General features: G+C 43.9%; 3 protein-coding genes across 7 annotated transcripts in view; 1 reads left to right on the plus strand and 2 right to left on the minus strand.

The window, feature by feature from the left end:
• Positions 1-2,564, minus strand: part of slc49a4 (solute carrier family 49 member 4) — a 46,010-nt gene extending 43,446 nt beyond the window's left edge. Inside the window, exon 1 of the mRNA XM_054786380.1 lies at positions 2,026-2,564. Coding sequence (XP_054642355.1) covers positions 2,026-2,320 — 295 coding nt within the window. The 5' untranslated portion in view covers positions 2,321-2,564. The remainder of the gene's footprint in view (positions 1-2,025) is intronic.
• hspbap1 (hspb associated protein 1) lies at positions 2,327-18,363 on the plus strand. 3 transcript variants are annotated; one of them, XM_054786382.1, is made up of 10 exons: positions 2,327-2,626; positions 2,748-2,769; positions 6,861-7,053; positions 7,176-7,360; positions 9,335-9,471; positions 9,731-9,902; positions 10,435-10,518; positions 10,595-10,696; positions 10,928-14,626; positions 17,803-18,363. In XM_054786382.1, the coding sequence occupies exons 3-9, from the start codon at positions 6,864-6,866 to the stop codon at positions 11,288-11,290; spliced, it is 1,233 nt and encodes a 410-aa protein (XP_054642357.1). In that variant the 5' UTR covers positions 2,327-2,626; positions 2,748-2,769; positions 6,861-6,863; the 3' UTR covers positions 11,291-14,626; positions 17,803-18,363. The 3 variants fall into 3 exon arrangements, with proteins under 3 accessions (XP_054642357.1, XP_054642356.1, XP_054642358.1); XM_054786381.1 differs by lacking the exons at positions 2,327-2,626; positions 17,803-18,363 and adding an exon at positions 14,695-14,947 and having other exon boundaries at positions 2,652-2,769; XM_054786383.1 differs by lacking the exons at positions 2,327-2,626; positions 2,748-2,769 and adding an exon at positions 3,712-4,381.
• slc15a2 (solute carrier family 15 member 2) overlaps positions 8,208-22,005 on the minus strand; it is a 30,522-nt gene continuing 16,724 nt past the window's right edge. For all 3 annotated transcript variants that reach the window (XM_054786377.1, XM_054786379.1, XM_054786378.1), the window contains 9 exons: positions 20,924-21,005; positions 18,460-18,585; positions 18,222-18,386; positions 18,114-18,160; positions 17,933-18,040; positions 16,685-16,784; positions 16,472-16,615; positions 16,293-16,397; positions 8,208-14,610 (listed from right to left, as the gene is read on the minus strand). In XM_054786377.1, the coding sequence (XP_054642352.1) occupies positions 14,401-14,610; positions 16,293-16,397; positions 16,472-16,615; positions 16,685-16,784; positions 17,933-18,040; positions 18,114-18,160; positions 18,222-18,386; positions 18,460-18,585; positions 20,924-21,005 (1,087 nt within the window). In that variant the 3' untranslated portion in view covers positions 8,208-14,400. The remainder of the gene's footprint in view (positions 14,611-16,292; positions 16,398-16,471; positions 16,616-16,684; positions 16,785-17,932; positions 18,041-18,113; positions 18,161-18,221; positions 18,387-18,459; positions 18,586-20,923; positions 21,006-22,005) is intronic.

Raw genomic sequence — 22,005 nt, forward strand, 5'->3', positions numbered from 1 at the left:
CGGCACGTCTCATAACAAAATGTCTCATAACATTACTGATGCCTAGTGACCATAATAGTACGTATAAAACTTGTCTTTCGATATGTTTTTACTAATAATAGGCCATGGTCAAAAAAAACAAAAACAAAAAAAAACAAATCGCAAAAATCAGGAGTAATTGAAAATAACAAATGTAAATAATGTCGTAATATTATGAGGAAAAATACCATCATTTTAGTAGCATTATGTTGAAATACTCAAGAAAAGCAAAGTTGCTAATATTATGAGAAAAAATGAAAATGAGATTAGCGGAAAAAGTTCTGATACAAGAATAGAGTCAAAACTTTATGGGAATTAAGTCGTAATTAAAGAGAAAGTTGAAATAGTTGAAAAATGAAAAAAAAATGTAATTTTATGAGAATAAAGTCAAAATATGAATTAAAAAGTTTTATTCTAATGAGAAAAAAGGTGCAAAATTAAGGTGGGGAAAAACATGAGTATGGGAATAAAGTCACAGTATTTTGGAAATAAAGTCATAATATTCCAAAAAGTACATTTACAAAGATTATTTAATAACAAATATTTGAAAAAAAATGGAGGAAAAAAAAAAGAGCGCAAAGACCGACTTTAGTCATGAAACGCTTTCTCACCGATATCACAAAGCTGCGCAGTTGGGGCCTCTGCATCCTTTCATTTTTCAGTATGTGTGAAAAGTTTGGACACCCCTGGTTGAATTGGTCGTGCACAGTGATCACCAGTGCATATTCAGTTCATCAACAACAGAGCTACGGAAAAAAAAAGATCCTATAAGTCATGACAGGCACCGTTTTAACCCAGATCTTGTGCCGGGAGCTTCATCAAGATAGCATACCTCATCAAGTGGTTTGTTTTTTAAGCGCGCAGAACCGGAAAATCCTGAGAGGGCTCGAATGCCACCAGGAGCAATTAAAAAAAACATCCAGTGTCAAACACAGACAGGTCACAGGTCAAGTACATTTTTCACAGAAGTCGACCCTGAACGCATCACATCCACATTTTCTCACCTTGTTGATCATAAACAGCTTTTACCCTCAGGGATCGAGTTACGTCAGAGTGGACCTGTGTGCGCGTGTGTCATACATCGGCAACAAGTAAGGCCTGTCTCTGCTTTAACAAGGTTCCATAAAGGAGGTCTTCATAACAGTTTGTGACTGCTGACCCGGTTGAATAAGCAGCAAAGTAGAGTCACGGCTTTCCAGGTCTGACAATCACCATGTGTCTTATTTCATGTTTTTATGGTCGTTACACCACCGTGACATGTTTGAAGAGAGCGTTGTGATGAGTCAAACATCACAAGAAGAGTTACACAATTTCTGGCAAAGTTTTTTTCTATTTCATGAGTCACATGATGGGCCGCAAGGTGGCCTCTTAGTGGTCCGGGTTCAAAAGTCTGCTGGAACATCTGTGTGGAGTTTGAATGTTCTCCCTGTGCCTGTGGGCTTTCTTCAAGTACCCCGGCTTCCTCCCTCATCCCAAAAAAAGCTACCTGGAGACTAAATTGTCCGTAGATGTGAATGTGAATGGTAGTTGGACTATATGAGTCCTGTGATTGACAGGTGAACAGCCCAGGGTGAACCCCGCCTCTCACCATAAAAGTCAGCTGAGATAGACTCCAACTCCCCCATCACCCTAATGTGGATAAATGCTATAGAAAATGAATGAACCAACACATGCTAGTGAAAAGCTACTTTACACAATGTTGTGATGCCTCTACTTTCAATTTGTAGCATGTGAAAGACTTATTTGGTAAATAGGAAGATTTTAAGCATTGACTAAAGTTGCTTTAACCCTAATGAAGACGCTAGGAATCACAAGAATCCACTTGTTAAAATTGATAATAGAACCTGTGTGCCGTGATACTATTGTTATCACAGGCTTTGTTGTGCTTCTTAGCATTCCAGATACAAATCAATACGTTATATTGAGCAGGAAGTTGGGTTCAAATCTACTCAATATTTTCTAGACACGTTCTTTTTAGTGAATTTTAAAGCAGACGTCCGACCTCACCTCTTTTATCCATGACCCACATGAACAGCAGCCATGGGATGAAGCCCACTGGACCCCACAGAACCAGTACGGCGATGTCGGACTTAGTGAAGCCGAAGGCGTGGACGGCCGAGTTCTGGATGGGCCCCCAGAAGTTCCACACCATGCCCTGCATGAGGGCCAGCAGGGAGAATAGGCTCAGAACCAGCCATCTTCGACCGAATACTCGGCTGTTGACTGGTGGACCGCTCGCCTCGGCATGAGACGGGACGAGAAGTGGCTCCCTCTCTGCCTCGGTGCTCGAAGCGGCACCCATCCTGGATACACCGTGAGATGGCTCAAGCTGAAAGCCGTCTTTAGTGACCCTTTGGCGTCGGTGAATAAACACTTGTCTCCCTTGCTGTCGCTAACAAACAAAACAACCGGACGCTTACGGAACTGAACTGCGCGTGCGCTCAGGAGTCCAGTTTCCGCTGTCGAAACCTAAATTGGAAACTATGGCCCTTCAGCCGCCATTTCGGCTCGCCTTGTGTAACTAGCTGGAGTCACGGCGTTGCTCCGTGAGCGGAGCCGTAATGGAGTAATTTCCACAGTGAGCATGTCTAAACCAAACGGAAATAGGGTACGTCACTTCTCCGTCACGTGAAGTTTGTTTACCTCTGTCCAAATCTCCAAAGCACGTGCTTTGAGAAGGTGGGAGCCCCTTTGTTTGAGCACCTTTTCCTTGTTTCTTTTTTTGGCAGACGACCACACTCCAACTCGACGGTATGTTGTTTTGCATGACACGAATATACACGACATGCAGCTGCTGTTTGCCATTTGATGTCGGTACTTACGTGACGTTTATCAACGCAGAATAGCTTCGAGGTGAGTTCATGCTAACTAGCTTTTAAGGTGACCGACAGGAGCAAATTACGCACAGCAGGCTCGATTAATTGTTTATCGGTGCTTCAAATGCCATTTTTGACCCGAAATTGGTGCATGTCACGATCACCTCTGTGCTATCAGTGTTGTTGTGTGGTGATGCTGCAAACTATACAAAAATGTCGTTTGTTGCCCCATTTTTCAAATGAAAATAAACATCGTGAATAGAAAGTAATGCAAAGTTTGTATTATATAGATATCATAATTACATTGGATAAAAAAAGCAGTCCTGCGATTGGCTGGCGACTAATCCAGGGTATACCCCGCCTCTCGCCTGAAGTCAGCTGGGATAGGCTCCAGCATACCCCCGCCACCCTCGTGAGGATAAGCGGCAAAGAAAATGTATTCTATTAGCCTAAAGGCGAAGGCCTACAAGCTGAGCCTACGCATGATCAAGGGTGTCTATTTTTAATGGAACCATAGGTCTGCATGTATGCCTCTTTTTTTCATTTGATGCAGTCATTTTTCACCTCTTAATTTCCAGACATCGCCACCAAAAAAGACGCAAGGTTGTCAATCCTCATCGCCAACCTGGTGTAGCACTATCGCATCGTGATAGGTTTCTTTAGCACAAAAGTGAAGATTCTTCTTGATAACACTTTGAAGCAGTAGCAGATGCTGAGCGATACAAACGCGTTTTAAGCATTTGCAAAGATTTGTCATGAAACTTCATCTTCCCCGGTCATGACACATCAGCATCTCAGGAGAAGATGACTCAGGTAGAACCACTGAAAGTCAAGTGCAAGACAGCAGAGGTGGAGATCCATGCATTGGTAAAGCGAGTAGTAGTCAGTCCCTCTCCTATTGTGACTACAATAGTTGCTCCTCAGGAACCAACATCATCTGCTGGGTCCACGAGTAGTACCAAGGAAGTACTCAACCCCGGGGAAGAGAAGACTTTATGTCCACATCAAAGGCTGCTCTTACACAAAAGTATCAGTCCAGAATTTGAGTCAATCAATTATTTATATATCGCCAAATCACAACAACAGTTATCTCATGGCACTTTACACATGGAGGTCACATTCATAAATGAAAAACAGAGAGCCAACTGAAACCCCGCATGAGCAAGCACTTGGCGACAGAGGAAAGGAAAAACTCCCTCTGGGGAAGAAACCTTGAACAGAACCTAGGCTATGTGTGGCGGCCGTCTGTCTCGACCGGTTGGGTTAAGATATAAAAATAGAGTAGAGGGATAGATGGTAGATGATCAAGCCAGAAGTCTGAGTCCAAGAAACATAGAGGAGTGTCTCTGATACTGTACATATCAGCGTATCAGGGGTCAGTTCTAACTGTATGCGTTAGCAAAGAGGTAAGTTTTAAGTCTTTTAAATAGGGAGAGGGTGTCTGCCGCCCGGATTGAGTTGGCGAGATGGTTCCACAACAGAGCCTGATAACTGAATGCTCTGCCATGGAAGATGACACCTAGGTCTTTCTGACTGCATCGTGGGGGGTGAGTGCCAGACCATCTGGGGCAGTAATATCATTTGCAATGTTGTCTCTGAGGTGCTGGGAACCAAGGACTGTGATTTCAGTTTTATCAGAGTTTAACAGTAAAAAGTTTGAGGTCATCCAGCTCTTTATGTCGTTGAGACACACCTGGAGTTTGGACAGCTGACTAGTTTGGTTAGGTTTCATTGATAAGTACAGTTGTGTGTCATCTGCATAGCAGTGGAAGTTAATGGAGTGTTTTCTAATGATATTGCCTATTTTGTGAACTGAAAAATCCCAAACATGTCGACAATCAGGCTCTGAAGACAAAGAGAGGGAGCATTGAATTAAAGAACCAGAAGATTCAAGAACTGAAAGCCAGCTTAAAAGGAGCACCGGTGGCAAGAGAGTTTGCAGAAGAAAAGGCTAAGTTGCTGAGCAATCGATCAGCCAAGAAAATGGGGAAAAGAACTGTTCCAGTGCAGCTGTACAAAGAAGTAAATAAATAAACTGAGAGACAAGGAAGAGCAGGTGAAAGGCTTAAGAGTACGACAATTTCTTTCTTCAAGAAGAAGTTGAAGATTTAAATGGCGTCCAAAGTGGACCACAACACCGACTCCGCATCAACAAGAATGACTGTTATTGACTGCATAGTGAACAAAACACCAGCTGTAAATATTCCAAGTCCCCTGAGCCGGGTGCATAAGACACATGGTCTCGAGGTAGACTGTTTCGCAACATAGAAGCTCAACAAAAATATAAACACAAATACTTGACTTTTTGTTCCCATTTTTCACGAGCTGAACTCAAAGAAAACTTTTTCTATGAACACAAATGGCCTATCTTGTTTGCAAATCTGTCAAAATTAGTGTCAGTGAGCACTCATAATTCATAACCCATCCACCTTACAATGGTACCTTAATAAGGGATTAGATTTCATGTAGCGCCTCAGTCACACACTGGTGGTGGTAATCTACATCTGTAGACACAGACTGATGGAAGTATGGCTGCCAATTCACACCTGCAGCCTCTCCGACCACCACCTCACATTCATACACCAGTGTGGGCAGCACTGGAGGCAAGGTGGATGAAGTGTCTTGCCCAGGGACACAATAACGGTGACTGGGTGGAGGGTGCGAGGATCAAACCACCAACCTTCTGGTTGCTGGACCACCTCCTCTACCGCCTGAGCCAGTGCCGCCCAACCGTTAGGTTAGCCATAATAAAAGGCCACTACAAAATATGCAGTTTATCTGCACTGTACTCTCCAAAGTGCAGGATGCCATCGAATGTGAGCATTTCCCCACTCGAGCCTGTTACGACGATGAACTGCAGTCAGGTCAAGATCCCGATGAGAATGACATGCAGATGAGCTTCTCTGAAATGCCTTCTGACAGCAGCTGTCTGTGTGGCGGGTCTCAGGCGATCATGGAGGTGAAGATGATGGATGTGTGGTGCCAAATTCTCTGAAAAGCCCAACAGCTCTGGTGGAAATTCCTGCAGTCAGCGTTGCCACGTCTGTGGCATTGTGCTGTGTGATAAAAGTGCACATTTTGGAATGGCCTTTTATTGTGGCCAACTATGCAGTCTAATGAAAATTGGGAGTTTAAAAACAACTGATGTGTTTATGTTTTTGTTGAGTGTATACATGTGCGTATGTGGCTCACGCAGTGCGTCCACTGCCCGTCGAGGGGGAGACGCGCTTGATGAGCGCCTGCAGCCCTGCCTTTGCCTGTACTGCGTCCATGCAGACGGCCACACAGTCCTCCCGTTTCAGATCAGCTCCTTTCTAAGGCTGACAGAGAAGCAATTGTCATTGTCAGTTTTACGTTTTGCTGGAGGTGCTGTCACAATATTCCAGTATGCTAAACGTGGTGCATTGGAGGGTTTCCTTCTTCGTCTATTTGGAAGTTTTTTTCTTCCTTGTCTTTTTCCCCTCAAACGCTTGTCCCTTAAAGAGGACAAAAATGCATTGCTGGTTCTCAGGTGATTATTGTTTTATCTTGAAGTCGCACGGACCTTAAGAAAATACTCAGCTTCTGAACCCTGACCGAAAACCCACCTTCCATTTGTACTACCTCAGAAGCTTAACAAATGAAGGAGGCACACCTACTCCTGTGGATATGCATATTGTTGTAAATGACTTAGGTGGAAGTATGGAGGAAAAGGCTTCTTGAGACGTCATCTGTACTTCTGTGTAGAAGGTGTCGGACGTTTCGCTCCTCATCCGAAGAGCTTCGTCAGCAAACTAATAAGTGCTGGTAGCTTAGGCCTAAAATACAGTAAGAGTGGGCGGAATTGGTGTGCCAACACCCTCCTCCTATTGGTTCGTTACACTAAGCCTGGGCGGAGCAGTGGTATAATCCTATCCTGTTATTCACACCTACGATAAAAGGGAAGTGTCGCTCCCTTAGGTGGAAGTATGGTGGAGACGCGTTTATCTTTGAGGACGTCACTGATTACAAGTCAATATCTATGTCGTGTTTTTGTGTACATTACAGGCAATGGCCGCCCACACCCCAGCCTTCAGTCCAGATCAGGCCCAGAGGATTGTAGGTCACTTGCAGGAGCCTGCTGTCTTCTTGAACATGACACACGGCTGGCCTGTCCTCCACTGGACTGCAGAAAACCTGTGCGAACGTCTCGGGGACAGAAGCGTTCGCTTCCGACTGGGGAGAAAAGGCGAGACTAACGGTAACAGCAAAGATTGTGCACACCGTGTGAAGCAGCGTTGGTCTTTGTGTGAAAACATCCTTGCACTTTTGTCTGTTAAAAGCGAAAACAACATTTCTTCTTTTGTTTCTTTCTGCCCGTAGTGCCGCTCTTTGAAACCCAGTGTGCTTACATTGAAGCAAAGATGGCTCACTTTCTGAGTTGGGTCAAAGGTGAGGACGGGGAGGATGTGGGTCCTTTCTGTGACTACTCCTCGTCAGAGTATTGGGCCTATGCTGACTACAAGTACATCGCCATGCTCTTTGCAGATCAGCCGTCCATGTTTGAGGTAACCTCGAGCCTGCAAACATAGGAGCTCCTCAATTTGTTCATGAAAATCACAGCTGGAACTAACGGCCATTAAAACCTCTGCTTCTCGCAAAGGCTTTATAAGCCGTTGTCAGCATAACCAAAAGCATGGGTGGGTTGTAAACATAAGTGGGACCAACTTGATCGCACTGTTGCCAAGTCCTCAGTAAGAAAAGTGGCTTTTGGCTGTCCTAGAAGTCGCTCGATGATGTCATTGGTGAATTTGCACATTATTTGCATATGATATCGTAAGAGATGCTATAGGAAAAAAGCATAACCTCGTAGGAGAGACAAAAAAAGTGAGTCAAATACCAGAAAGCTCTCCGACAACGCCAGAAAAAACGGCGCTAGATTTGTCGCTAGTCGCATTTGAGAAAATGGCACCAAGAGGGTTTGGAATGTCGCCAGATTTAGCAACAAGGTCCGGCAACAGTGTTGCTTGGCTTTGAGCATTAATTTAACATTTGCATTTTTGGGGGGGAAGTGGTGCATCATCCTGGGATGTTTCTGATGTATCCAAATAGCGGTGCAGTTGGCCCTTGCCACTTCACGCTTCAAACTTCGTGGCTTCACTCTATCATGGTTTTTCATAAATATATTAATTAATAAATCTTGCTGTTTTGTGGTTGAATACGATCTGTTATTAGTTTAAAAAAAATACCTATTTAAACTAAATTTCCGCCTTTTTTTGCCTTAAGCATTTTGAAGCATAAAAATGGCTAAATGAAGTGAAATACAAATACAATGATATGTAGTGGTCACTAGGTGTCAGTAATGTTGCTGTAATGTTCTGTGAGACACACAAGCACCACACTAGGATCGCCGGAACAACAGGCTTTTATTGCAGGTTTGAATGAGGTACAACAATGAAACAGGCACAATAATCACAAAGTTAAAAACACAATAATCCCCAACACAGGCTACTGTTAGTTATTGTGAAACTCAAGTCTGAATCCCCAACGTCATTTCCCTTCTGCGCCTGAACACATTTACAGCAACACACACAAGCAGGAGTCTTGTTAATGTCTTTAATGGCTTATTTCCCAAATATATAGTGTGAAGGCAACTATAGGGGTGTTGTTTTATGTCCAGAGCTCTCTAATAATGTAAAAAAAAAACGTATTTAGAAGGTTGTAAACAGGTTTTCTATCGAAAATAGCATAAAAAATGCTCAGTTATGGCAATGGCTTTCTGACTGGGTGGGTGGGTGGGTCACATGGGTTGGGGGTCCGGGGCCAGTGACCCACCATATCCAGCAGATGACACCCACTTTGTAATGCAAGTTACTGCCACCTACAGGCCTGTAGTGGAATGTCATCGCTTGACACTTGCCATCAAACGAGTCAGTCGGTCATGTTGAGGATTGTTCGGCCTTGACGGACGTCTGCGTTCTACTTAATGACATTCTAGATGTTTTACACGAGTGTGATTCTGCTACTAGTAAGACCCAGAAGACAAAGTCCTGGCATTCCATGAACGTACACTGCACTGAAGGAAGATGGAAATACATTTTAAACCAGGCTGCTTATGATTGAAACTATTATATTCATATACTATTACCATTTTATAAGAAGATTAAAAGGCTTCAGGCAATCCCACAGTGTAAATTGAATGACAAAAAATAATCCTCAGGTTTTGGCAGTTTCATTTCAAATGCAGAGCTTCTCCTTACAGCGTGTGAGAGATAAAGACATTAAAGGGTCGTCTCTTCCCGAGCGCCGAGCACGCACACGCTGACTTTTATTTGGCAGATTAATTTTCCCAGCGTGTCCACCTGCCATTATCGCTGCTTTTCAGCAGGCAAACGGTGCGCTGTCAAATGTGCCTCAAGGCGAGGCTGACCCGTTTGCCATCTACTGCTGCCTGCTTGTGTGATGACGACTTCATTTGACAGAGCGGAATATTGTTGTCGCAACATAAAGTCATCACTGCAGCTACTGTGTTTGTGTTACAGGATGTAAAGTGGGAGGTGTTTGGGTTCGAGGGGCGGAACGGACAGGAAAGCACCTTATGGATCGGCTCAGATGGGGCCAACACACCATGCCACCTGGACTCTTACGGCTGTAACCTGGTCCTGCAGGTACAAGGACGGTAAGCGCTGACATCGTCGCAGCGTGGCTTCTGCTTCTAACAGATGCACTTTCACTTTCACCACGACGCTGATTTGTAAGAACTTTGCATCCACACTGACAAACATGCCATTTATAAAACAGTCGTTTTCTTGATGGAGTTCGGATCAGATCAGCTACAATAACGTAATAGCAGGTATCATAAAAGTGTAAGAAACCATAACCACCACCACATATTTTTGGTCAAACATGTTCGGCTGCACTGTCCGCCCGGTGTGCAGGAAGCGTTGGCACCTGTTCCCACCAGAGGACACGTCCAAACTATACCCGACCAGGATCCCCTACGAGGAGTCCAGTGTCTTCAGCCGCGTGGACGTCCTGCATCCTGACCTGAAGAGGTTCCCTGCATTTAGGAGCGCCAGGGCCCACACAGTCACCCTGCAGCCTGGGCAGGTGATTGACCGCCAGTATTTTCACGCACACACGTAGCAAGGCGTCTAAGAGCACAAATGTCCCGTCTTACTGTCCGTCCATAAAAGTCTAACGGGAGTTAATGACCCCAGCCAACCTCGCTCGTGCTCAGCTTTTATGGAGGTCGCCGTCGCCGGCTCGTCAAAAAGTGAGCAGGTCAAGTTCAGGCCAGTCCATTAAATAGGTCATCACTTGAATCGCTTCTTAAATCTCTGGCCTCGCTTGAGGTCGCCTCTTACATAACTTTATGTGACAGTGTGCACTGCTCATGTGACAACTGAATGGAAAACAAACATGGCCTGTTTTGTATTGGTGTTGATGAACTAGTGTTCCTAAAAGTGTCTGCTGAGCATGTTGAGCAAACAAAGCCATGGATGGATGAATGAATGAGGACTGCCGAGAAGGCAGAAAATCAATCGGGTTCAACCGTGTGGGTGACAAAGAAGAATGCTGCCATCTGGTGGCTGCAAGGGGTGGTGTGTAGCATCTTGAGAACTTTGTCCTGTCCTTCCAGGTTCTATACGTGCCCAGACACTGGTGGCACTACGTGGAGTCGGTGGACGCCATCACCGTCAGTGTCAACTCCTGGATTGAACTCGTACGCCACCACCCTAATTCAACTCAATCTACTGCCTCACTGATTCATGAACAGGATGTAAACTTGCATCTCTCAGGAGGACGACTATGCGGCGCGAGTAGGCGAGGCCGTCACGAAGACGGTGGTGTGCGCCCTGAAGAGCGATGAGAACACAGACGACTGGCTCAACCCCACTGAGGTAAGTGGAACCCGTTTGGGCCGTCCCTTTGCATGACCAGGGCTCGAACCAGGGTCCACCGAGCGAGAGACAACAGCGCTAGACATCATCATCATGCTAGACATCGCACAGCAAAGCTAATGCTGCTGGTCCTTTTTTGTCCATTGTTTCCACCCATGACCTCATTTCAGGAGCTTTTAAAATGATATTCGATCCATCCCACATCACGAAAGTCGTTGTGTTCCCTTGCAGGAAGGTGTGACATCCCATAATGACAACATGCACTACATCAACCTGGCAGTCCAGGCCTACGCTCAGCGACGGAGGACAAACCAAGTGAACTCTGACACTCACGCAGCCAAGAGGGACTCAAGTGGACAAATCAGACGGCGTGATCGCGACGCTGTACCCTTCGGGCCGTGTCTACTTCCCGTACGCCACCTGCCCGTAGAACACGGCGGAGCGGGTCCTTATGCGCAAGGAGACCACAATGGGGAGACATCAGAGACAATCACCACAGACGACCTGCTGGAGTGTCTGCTGCATCCTGAGGTCATCGCCAGGGTCGCCGAGCTCCTGCTAGACAAGCAGAGAACTCCATCACTACAGCAATAAACAATCTCTGATGACTCTTCTTCTTACCCTCCAGTCTGCATCCAGGAAGTGGGCAGGGCAGAAAGCGCGCCACCAAAGTGTCCACTTTCTGCGCCGTTATTCAAAGAAGGCGGACGCCTTGCCATCAAAGTGAAAGATGGGGGACAAACGCAGTGTCTCGCCCCCTTAACATGATGAAGGACGCCGGCACCAGCGTCCTCGCAGGAAGGATAAACAACAGTTTTGTATGCTAATGGCGCAACATCCTTCATTTTAATGTTTCACACATGTAAACATGTTTTGCTTCCACAATGTTTTGACAAACATGACAGTGTTTTGTACACAACAAGGTGCTAAATCATCAGTGCACCTGAGCGACAGTCTTACTTTTTACACTCCTCTCACAGCGTAAAGAAAAAATGTTCACAAATTGCACAGCTGCTGACAAAAACAAGAAATGTAAGTACGGTACTGCGCAGGCGGTCCTCGGTCTACCAACGAGTTTTCTTCCAACAACGGCCATGTAAGTCGAGTTTTAGTATAGTCTTAACCCAAATATACCTAAATTAACACCTGAGTCATACTGTACACAGAACACATGAAAGACGTATCCGAGAATTAAATGAAACAGTAACAAGAATGAGAAGAATTCCTTACTTTTGTGTGCGTGGTTGTCTTGCACAGTGGAAGGGGTGTTGCAAGGGATGGAGAGACAGGCTTATTGGGAGGAGGACGTCTCAATAATGAGACCACAACACCGCCTAGGTTACATTCACACTGCAGGTCAATTCCGACACTACCGGTCGAAAGTTTTAGAACCCCAATTTTTCCAGTTCCATCATCTTCTATGCCGCTTATCCTCACTAGGGTCCTTGAAATGATCCAGTGAAGAGCTTGAAATGGTACAAAGGTAGTGAAGTGGCAGAGGTTAAAAAGAGGCTTAATTCGTACAGGTATTCCAAGTTCTGGAGTACTTACTACCTCCTCTGTCTGCATAAAAACAGTGTTGGCACCACACTGTGGTACCATACCCTTGTGAACATCATTGTACTGGAGAAAATCGTTTGTTGCTACAGAAATGGCAAGAAAAAAGGGAGTTAACAATGGAAGAGAGACAGACCATCTTAACACTTAAAAATGTAGCTTTTTCCTTCGGAGGAATTGGAGTGTTCTAAAACTTTTGACCAGTAGTGTATGTGACCTGTATCTGATTTTTTTCATGTCAGTACAATTCAGATTTTTTTTTCCCAAATGCGACTGAGGCCTCATTCTTATGTGCACTGTTATTTTGTTTTTGTCCCATTTTTGTTGAGTTGAACTCAGAGATATAAAACTTTTTTTCAAAAACACAAAAGGCCTCCCTCCCTCTCTCAAATATTGTTCACAAACCACAAACCTATGTCTGCGTTGGTGAGCATTCTTCATTCATAATCTATCCACCTCACAGGCGTGGCGTATCAATATGCTGATGAGACGGCATGATTATTGCATAGATGTGCCTTAGGTTGGCCACAATAAAAGGCCACTCCAAAATGTGCAGTTTAACTCGTGGAGAAAAAAATTATTTACTGAGTGGGTAAATAATTATCACAAGTAGATTTTAGAATAACTGCACTGATGTCTATTGATTGAATTATTGTTGAGTGCCTTAGAATAAGTACAGTATAGATATAACTGCTTAATGAATTCATCTAATAACTTAGTGAATGATTACAAGTAGTTTATAGAAATAATGCTTTCTTCAATAATTAGCTGAGTAGATGAACATCTGTAAGTGTGTCAAAGGTCAAACAGAAAAGTGGCAGGGCAAAGCAGCTTGCACCAGCCAGATATGTTCCAGAATGTAGACAACTACCTTGACATAGGCAGAGGAAAAGAGTTTTGTTTATGTCAGCAACTACAGTAAGTGTTATCGAGTCAGCGAAGGAGCCAGCTATCATCTGCTGGCGCCACGAGCTTCGTCGAGGAATTCACTTTCTTTGCCTGTGACGCGTTGTCATCAGAAGAGTCTGCCTCGCACTTAGGAGACATAATGAAGGGGATAAAAGTGACGTCCTTCCTTAGTGTAGAGAACGTGTTCTGCCGTGCGCACATAACTTAGCTGTCTGTCTGTTTGTACAGTATTAATAACTCATGGGCGTGCGTCTTAACACGAGGACCGCCTGTAGAAAATACTAGGAGGGGGTACATGGTAGATTTTAAACAAATAAAAAGGCATTCTTGCCATGGTATTACAATAGAATCTCAATAACAGCAACAATTAGCATCTAAAGCAGGGGTGGACAAACTGTGGCCCCACACGCCACATCAGGCGTCTTAATTCGGGCCACCGGGCACTTCCAAATTCCTTTTTTTAAGCCTTTACCATAGAAACTGTAGCCAGCAAGATGTCTTGCAGTGCTATTCACCGCAATTGTCAGACGCAATCTGTAGCTTGTACAAAAAAGCCATCCAAACAACACACACACGACGCACAAAGTAACCTACTGCACCATGTGGGCATACAAAATATATACGCGCAATACCCACGCCATAAGAAAACACCCGTGTATTCCCGCCGCAAGGCATGCTGGGTAGGTTGTGGTACACTTTCTTCAACATTTTGCTGTGTTTGGCGCATTTTTGCTTGATTGCAAAATATGTTGAGATCGTCAGAGAAGTGAACAAGGAGGAGTTAACATACTCTTGATATCCAATGCTTTATTGTTCATAGTTCATATTGTTGTTGCAGCTGGACTACCCAGCATGCTGTGCAGGCGTTTGGGACAGTTTTAACAGTTTTAAGTTACGTGCTATGTTTAGCGTTTGTTTGTTGATTTATGTGATGCGTTCACTTGCTGTGGGTGTGTTGCGCTTTCGTTCCGTTGCACCGTGAGCAAGTATGTCGTTCTGTTTGATGCCACCTCTATATAGACGGCCCGTCCGCCACATTTTTTTAACCCAATGTGGCCCGTGAGTCAAAAGGTCTGCCCACCCCTGATCTAAAGAAACAAGCCACAAAAATGTGATATTCAGTCTTGACAATTTAAAAGTAAATATGCTTCACTAATCTTTATAACACACAAGCTTGTGTCGTCCCCCTGCTTCATTATCAGATAAATCAAATAGAGATAATACATACATGGCTGTCACTACAGTCTGGTGCTCTTGTCTGCTTTCTTCAGCTGAATGCTTTCACTTTCCTCCTTCTTCTTCTGCAGCGCGCCCTCGCACTCGTCCTCGTCCTCCAGGTAGAGGTTGTCCATCTGCTTGGGCTGCACGTATGTGTAGAAGTAGGCCATGATGGAGAAGATGATGCAGACGCCCAGCAGCAGGCCAGCAAACAGCAGGAATTCTTTCCACTGCCAAGCACACGAGGTAGAGGTCAGCGTTTGCATCATTAATGATGATCAGATAAAGTTACTAATTGTGTCATATTGTGGAAGGGTACTCTACGAAACGGTAGAGTGGAACCGCTGGGTCGCCTTTCAAAGTTTTTCCCCCATACGACATCATGTAAATAAAGTAATCTGTTACAAGGTCAAACTGTGGCCATCATAAAAACGTGACTGAATCCTTGATTTTTGGTCACAAATATTGTTTTTTGTTTTGTTTTTTGCAGGAAAATCCACCCATATGTGCTTTTTTGCTCCCAAAATAGGCCGTTTTTTGCAAAAAACACATGTCGTTCATCCTGAATTAATAATAATTAATAATTTATACAGTAATCCTTCTTTTGTCACAGTTAATTGGCTCCAGACCAAACAGTGATAAGTGAATTTATGCAAAGCAGGATTCCTTAGTTCTGAATGGAATTAGGGGTGCTCCGATCCATCAGTATCGGCCCATTTCCATGGAAAAACACGGTATCGGCATATGCCGATACTTGCTTTATAACGCCGGTCAGCTCCGCCCCCATTGCAGCATCCAGCCTATAGCAACCATCTCCCGCCCACTTTTCCTTCACAAAACCAGAACAAGCATGTGGCACTTACCTGTCGTCGTGGGAGTGATATAAGTTTTGCACCCTGAAAAACATGCCACGAAAAATGTCTGAAACCTTTAGTTTGGCACGGCATTTGGGGGGCGGGAACTTGGGTTATCAAGGCTGCCGATGTGATCATCGGTCGGAGGGCGGCTAATGTAGCGCCCGTGTGTGCGTGGCAGTCAGAGGCGGATAGCCCGAAAAGTGGCTGGATTCGTCAGACTGCCTGGGGGTCCTGCTAGAGTGTCATCGAGCTGATCTCACATCCAAATTCTCCTAAAAGAAGGTGTCTGATCGTCTGAGTTTCACCAGTGATTTTGAGAAAGTACATCAAATATGTTTTTGTCTAAATTTTATAGTTCCCCTTTCCTAAAATATAGCCCAGGGGTCACCAACAAGGTGCCCGGGGGAACCAGGGACCCCCCACGACCACATGAGGTGCCTGCAAGCCTGCTTTTCATTCAGGTTTTCAGTTAATAATGTGAGGACACTAGAAAGAAATACAAAATATGAGCTGTGGACACCAGCATTTTGTTCATGTTCTGGAAAAACAAGCATATTCGCTTTGTTTGGGTTTAAACAAGCTATGAAAATAAATGTTGCAAGCTCTCACAGGAAAAAACCTTGGTGACCCGACACATTTTTGTAGTTAAGAGCACGGAAAATCTGTTTAAGACTTTCTAAATATTGTTTTTAACATTGTTAGAGCCCTCTAGACATGAAATAACACCTTTACTCTCCTACTTACCCAATACAGTAGACATTGTAACAAAAAATAACACAAAGTAGACAGAAATATTGACCAGTGTAGAATACTACATATAACGTCTTTGAGTGCCTCTTTTGAATGCCTTATGTTTGTATATTCATTCAGTCATTTTTATGCTTGAAAATGTTTAATTTAGGCCAATAATATTTCAAATTTGCTTAAATATGCATTTTTAACAGGCCGTTGTCAACCACAATTTAGAAAAAACGTGATAAAGTGACGCTGCAAAATCTGAACCACGAACTGTCAATGGTTTAAGTGTCCACATTTGGGGAAGTGTCACGTCCTACCTGTTCTAGCCCGGCCCCCTCCGCCACAATCAAAACAATGACGTTCCCGAAGGCGACGGTGAGCAGCCACCCGGCCTGCAGCACGGACTTCATGTTGGCGGGGGCCTGTAGGGAGACCACATGCACAGACTCAGCTGTACAACAAGAGGACCTGCTTCTAACCTGGAACACAAACTAACCTGCGAGTAGGAGAACTCCAGGCCCGTGACGGAGAACATGACCTCCCCCGCCGTGATGAGAACGTACTGGGGGATCTGCCAGGCGATGTGCACGTCGTTGGCCTGCACGTCCACCATCTTGTGGGCCGCCATCATACCCGAATCCTGGAAGAAAACGGAGCATAGTGAGGACTCTGTCAGAAGGGACGGGACACAAGCGGTGCACTTCTTGACCTCCACCAGGATGACGGTGTAGGAGGCTCCAAAGTCCAGGAGTCCGAGGTCGAGGTCAGAGCACGTCTTTGACTTGAAACTGCAGTGCACCTTGTTGTACCTGCAAGAAGATACTTCATTACGTCACTGATAACAACACCTTCTTCCAAGCATGCCTGGGTGGACCTTGCTTTGTGCACAGGGAACAGGAAAGGGGTCCTCCTCTCCAACGTGTTCTCACAAAGTAGGAAGCATACAATTGTCCAAAAGATGAAGACTCAGCAACAACTAAGCACTCTAGTCCAATCTCTCACTCATTCATTAGTTCATTCATTCATTCGCTAAAACAGGGGTGTCCAAACATTTTGAGAAATGGCAGGATGCAAGGGCTACTTTGATATTTGTGCTAAGAAGTTATATAAATTCAAGGAAAAAATTGTGATATTGGTGAGAAAATTGCTAATTTTTGCTTCTTTTTTTTTTTTTTACATTTTTCCAAATATTTCAACTTTCTTCTTAAATAATCTTCATCAATTTTCTTAATTATAATATTCCTCACTTTATACCCATAATATTTTGACTTTATTCCCATATTAGAACTTTTCTCCCCCAGCCTAATTTTCCAAAAATTCCAACATTGTTTGGTTGTCGTAATATTACAACTTTTACAAAATAGCACATTTTTTCTTTAATATTCCAAATGAAGTCAAAATAACATCAGAATTTCCTCACATTCTCATAAAATTACAGCCGTTTTTTCCCCATTTTTGATGGTTTATTTTTCTTTTTCCAACAATTTCAACTTTCTTCTTGTAAATGTTCTTAATTATTTCTAATTATGACTTTATTCCCCAAAATATTTTGACATTATTCTCAGAACTTTTTCCGCAACCTAATTTTCCAAAAATGACAACTTTATTTGTTGTCACTCATCACACTACGACTCTAAAACAAGTCTAAGTCTTAGTTCCTTAATATTTCAACTACTAAAATTATTTTTTTCTCACAATATTATGACATTATTCTCGTAAAAATCAGACTTTTATCATACATTTTTTTGTCTTAATATTTTGACTTTATTCTCGTAAAATTACTACTGTTTTTCCATTATTGCTGGTTTTTTTTGTTTTGTTTTTTAGAATGTGCTGCCAGCCGCAAATAGCCCCCAGGCCACACTTTGGACACCCCTGGATTAAGAGATGCATCCTTTGTAGTAAAGAGACAATCTGTGCAAAAAGGGAGGTAGGAAGTGACGTCAAGCCCACTCACTCTCCCCGTTCGACGGTCTTGTTGGCGGATACGCTGTAATCGGAAGACACAGGAAATACCTCGTCTCCCACTGTCACGCTGACCGCCTCTGACAAAGTGTTGAGGAACCTGGAGGGTCACAAGTGTCAATCAGTGCTAGCTGAACACCACAATCAACAAGTATGGAATTATCGATCTCTACCTGAGAAGAGGAGCGCCTTTGTCATCCTTCTTGATGTGATCCTGCACCTGAAGAAGCACCAAAGTGTTCACTGAGGGACCTTTCATGCCGTGTTGCGTAGTCACTCACCAGTGAGCACTGTATTCCATTGGCCGAGGGGTGCAGGATGAGACTGTACGCCTCCTGCTGGACAAACGCGACGTCGCACGCAGATGAGGACCTGCTCAAGCGGACGTCGATGCTGAAGTTGCTGCTGGGCGCCCCTAGCGGCACAGTCACGTACTGTGGGGGGTCCTGACACCAACATGGAAATACTTCATCCTGGTCCTCATTCGGTAGCCTCAAAAGCAGCATGTTCCTTTCATACCTGGAGGTAAGGGATCGGCTGTGGAAAAGGCTCTCCGTCAGGAAATCGAAGATGGACGTCCCCCCGTGCCAGGTTGAATACCTGCAGCAGACACTTGCCAGCCGGTGCTGGATCCACCACCGTTTTCTACAACACAACGACCAGGGGACAACTTCTAAGGGGGCTGTTGTGTGTAGTTTCTTTTAATAAATACTTCGTGACTAATATGTTGGGTCACTCTCCCGCCACCCCAACATTTTTGACAAACGCGGTCCTGTGGTGCAGAACATTAGTTCAGCCTAACCGCTTGTTCCGCTTGGACGCATTTCACTGCAGCACACAATTTACCGCGTAGAGGAGCTGTCAGTAAAGGCGCGTCTTCCATAAAGTGGAAGCGGGAGGCAAGTTTTCCCACGATTGCTTTGGTCGGTTCCGGTCAAGTTTTCCTCACTATGTTGACTTTGCCTTAAATTCTGAAGCGTGATTCAACACATAAATCTGTTAATAATGGAGCTCGAGTGGGCATGTAAACCGAGGAGTCTAGAGTTAAAACAGGAGTGCCGATCGGCATCCACTTTTCGTATTTTGCCCTGCGCGGGTTTGGCCGCCATGATGGCGAGCAGAATCCAGAAACCATGCATTGAAGACATGTCCTCGGCACACTACTCAGCTCAAGCTGGACGCTCCAAAAGCAGTGGCGGAGCCTCACTCTCAGGCCACCCCACTGGCTATGTAGACAATTACGGTATCAATTTATTGCCACCCCATGTGAGTAATGGTCTCACCTTGGCCACCCCCATGAAAAATGTCTGGCTCCGCCACTGATGTTTCAAAAGGTCTGACAAAAAACCGAAACGTGTGAAAAGCAAAAAAATTTTCCCATAGGAAATAATGTAAATCAGATGCGTCCAAATTTCAGCTTGCCAGCACATTCTAAAAATTAGTAAAAATTACGAGAAAAAAGTTATAATTTAACATGAAAAAGGTCACTTCTTATGGGGATAAATAACATAATTTTAGTAGCATACAATTAAAATATAAATAAAAGTCATAATACAGTAGTACCTCGCATAACGTAACACTTGGTGACGCCTACTGACGCTTCACGCTCTCTTTGGCTAATTATCGGGGCAACGCCTCCGCTCTCATCTCATTGGCTGACTTATCCAGCACGTACGTGAGTTTGTGTGAGAGACGGGCTTCTCCCTTCAACCTCCTTCCTCATCGTAGTCCCCCTGAAACTAACTTAAACAACTAAGTTAAGTTACAAATTAAAATTTAGCACACAGCATTATCGTGTAGCGCGTGTGCGTTTGTCTGTGAGACCAGCTGACCCTTAGACTCTTTGAGTCGCGTTTCGACTCAGGCTAGTCCTCCTCCTCCTTCCTGCCTCCACTTGCGCTCCTGATCAAGACATCTCGTGAACGGTAGGATTGTTTTTGTTTTTCAGTTTTATTCATTTACAGTAATCTTATTTATTACCTTATTTTAGATTGGAATGTTACTCTACTATGTTTATGCTAATGTTTTCTTATATTTTCCCACCATATTTGGTGGACTTTGAATATTTTGAAGTACCAAAGGGGTGAGTTTGGGAAGATCTTGGAACGGATTAGGCTATTTACATGTATTTTACGCTTCGTATAACATAAAATCCCTATAACATAAAGGTTCTTGGAACGCATTATTTACGTTGTAGGGGCGTCTACTATATTATGGGAAACTTACAGAACAACAAAGTTGTAATTTAAAATTTTAGGTTGCAGAAAAAATTGTTATGAAAATAAAGTCAAAATACGGGAATAAAGTCAAAATTACAAGAAGAAAATGTACAAGAAGAAAGTTTAAAATAGTTGGAAAAAAATGTTAAAAGTCAGCAAAAAACTGAATAGATGGAAAAAAGGCGCAATTTTACAAGAATAAACTCATAACATTATGAAAGACAATAAAGTCATTTTAGTAGCATACAGTAGAGTTGAAATATTAAAGCAGCTGTTTTTCGCACATTCTAAAAATATAATTTAACAGCCAAACTAAAACAACAGCAAAAATGGAAAAATCAGCGGTAACTTTACAAAAACAAATTCAAGATATTAAGAGAAAAAAGTCGTAATTTTATGAGAATAACGTCATAATATTATGAGGAAATATAACGTCATTTTTGTAGCATAGTTTAAATATTAAAATAAGACGTTATTTTTAAAAGTCAGAACATTGTGAAACTGCAATTGGCTGGCGACCAGTCCAGGGTGTACCCCACTCTCGCCCAAAGCCCAAAGTCAGCTGGGATGGGCTCCCAGCATACCCCCCTGCAAGCCTAGTGAGGACAAGCGGCGTAGAGAATGATGAATGAATGAATGAATATTATGAAAAACTCTTGTAATTTTCTTAAAACAAGGTTGCGGAAAAAGTTATGTTATGAGAATAAAGTCAAATATTATATGGTATAGTGTAGTATTATACAGTGTATAAAATAACTGCATACCACAGCATTGACCTCCACCAGGGTGGCAGCACCAAAGGCTAGCGCCGCAAAAACCATCCCAGTGGCCATTTTCCTCAGCGGCCTGAAAAAAACAAAAACAAAACACGGTCGTCTTCACCGGCAAAGCATGTCCTCATGCAACGGCAGTTGCCGTGATGATGTAATGTGAAAGCTTAACAGGATATAGACTAGGGGTCTCAAACACAACTCAACTGGGGGGCCACTAGAGGTAGAGTCTAGGTGAGGCTCGGTAGTACACTGGTGGGTTCTAGCATGCCAGGTGATGTGCATGTGTGTACTGAGGGAGGGTGTGGACACCCTTTATTAGGTGTGCACTATTATTAGGCAGCTTCTGGCAAAATGGGCCAGAAAAGAGCTTTAACAGACTCTGGAAAGGCAAGAACTGCTAAACATCTTTTATAGGAGCACTCTTGAAATAGCCGAGATATCAGGACGTGACCACAGAACCATTAAATGTTTTGTTGCAAGTGCACGAAAGGATCGCAAGAAACATGTGGAGAGAAAAACATGCACATTACCTTCCAAATATTTGAGAAAAATCAAACGCGAAGCTCCCAGGAGGCCATTATCCTCCAGTGCTGTCCTATTCCACAACTGTAATTTATCTGGGGTGTCCAGAAGTACGCTACACGGTGTTCAGTGCTCAGAGACAAGGCCAAGGTAAGCAAGGCTGAAACCCCACCACCACTGAACAAGACACACAAGTGGAAAGGCTTTGACTTGGCCAAGAAATATCTCAAGGATTTTTCAAAAGTTTTATGGACTGATGAGATGAGGGTGACTCTTGACGGACCAGAGGGAGGGGCTCAAGGCTGCATCAGCTCCACTCCAACTCAGACGCCAGCAAGGTGAAGGCGGGGTACTGGTAAGGGCTGGAATTATTAAAAGATGAGCTTGTTGGGCCTTTTCAGGTTGAAGAGGGGCTCACACTCTAAAACCTTCTGCCGCTTCCCCCCCCCCCAGTTGTACAGGAAAAAGTGTGCATCTTTCAAGGAGACCGTGATTGTTATGCAGGACGCTCCATCTCATGAATCCAAGTACTCCACTGCGTGGCTAGCTCG

The sequence above is a fragment of the Dunckerocampus dactyliophorus genome, chromosome 9 (genome assembly GCF_027744805.1).
Source record: "Dunckerocampus dactyliophorus isolate RoL2022-P2 chromosome 9, RoL_Ddac_1.1, whole genome shotgun sequence".
Classification (NCBI taxonomy): Eukaryota; Metazoa; Chordata; class Actinopteri; order Syngnathiformes; family Syngnathidae; genus Dunckerocampus; species Dunckerocampus dactyliophorus.

Excerpts from the sequence above, each read along its gene's own strand:
- hspbap1 (XM_054786382.1), top strand. The coding sequence starts at position 6,864 with ATGGCCGCCCACACCCCAGCCTTCAGTCCAGATCAGGCCCAGAGGATT. Across the intron at positions 10,519-10,594 it reads TCAACTCCTGGATTGAACTC|GAGGACGACTATGCGGCGCG; the intron begins GTACGCCACCAC and ends TGCATCTCTCAG. Across the intron at positions 10,697-10,927 it reads ACTGGCTCAACCCCACTGAG|GAAGGTGTGACATCCCATAA; the intron begins GTAAGTGGAACC and ends GTTCCCTTGCAG.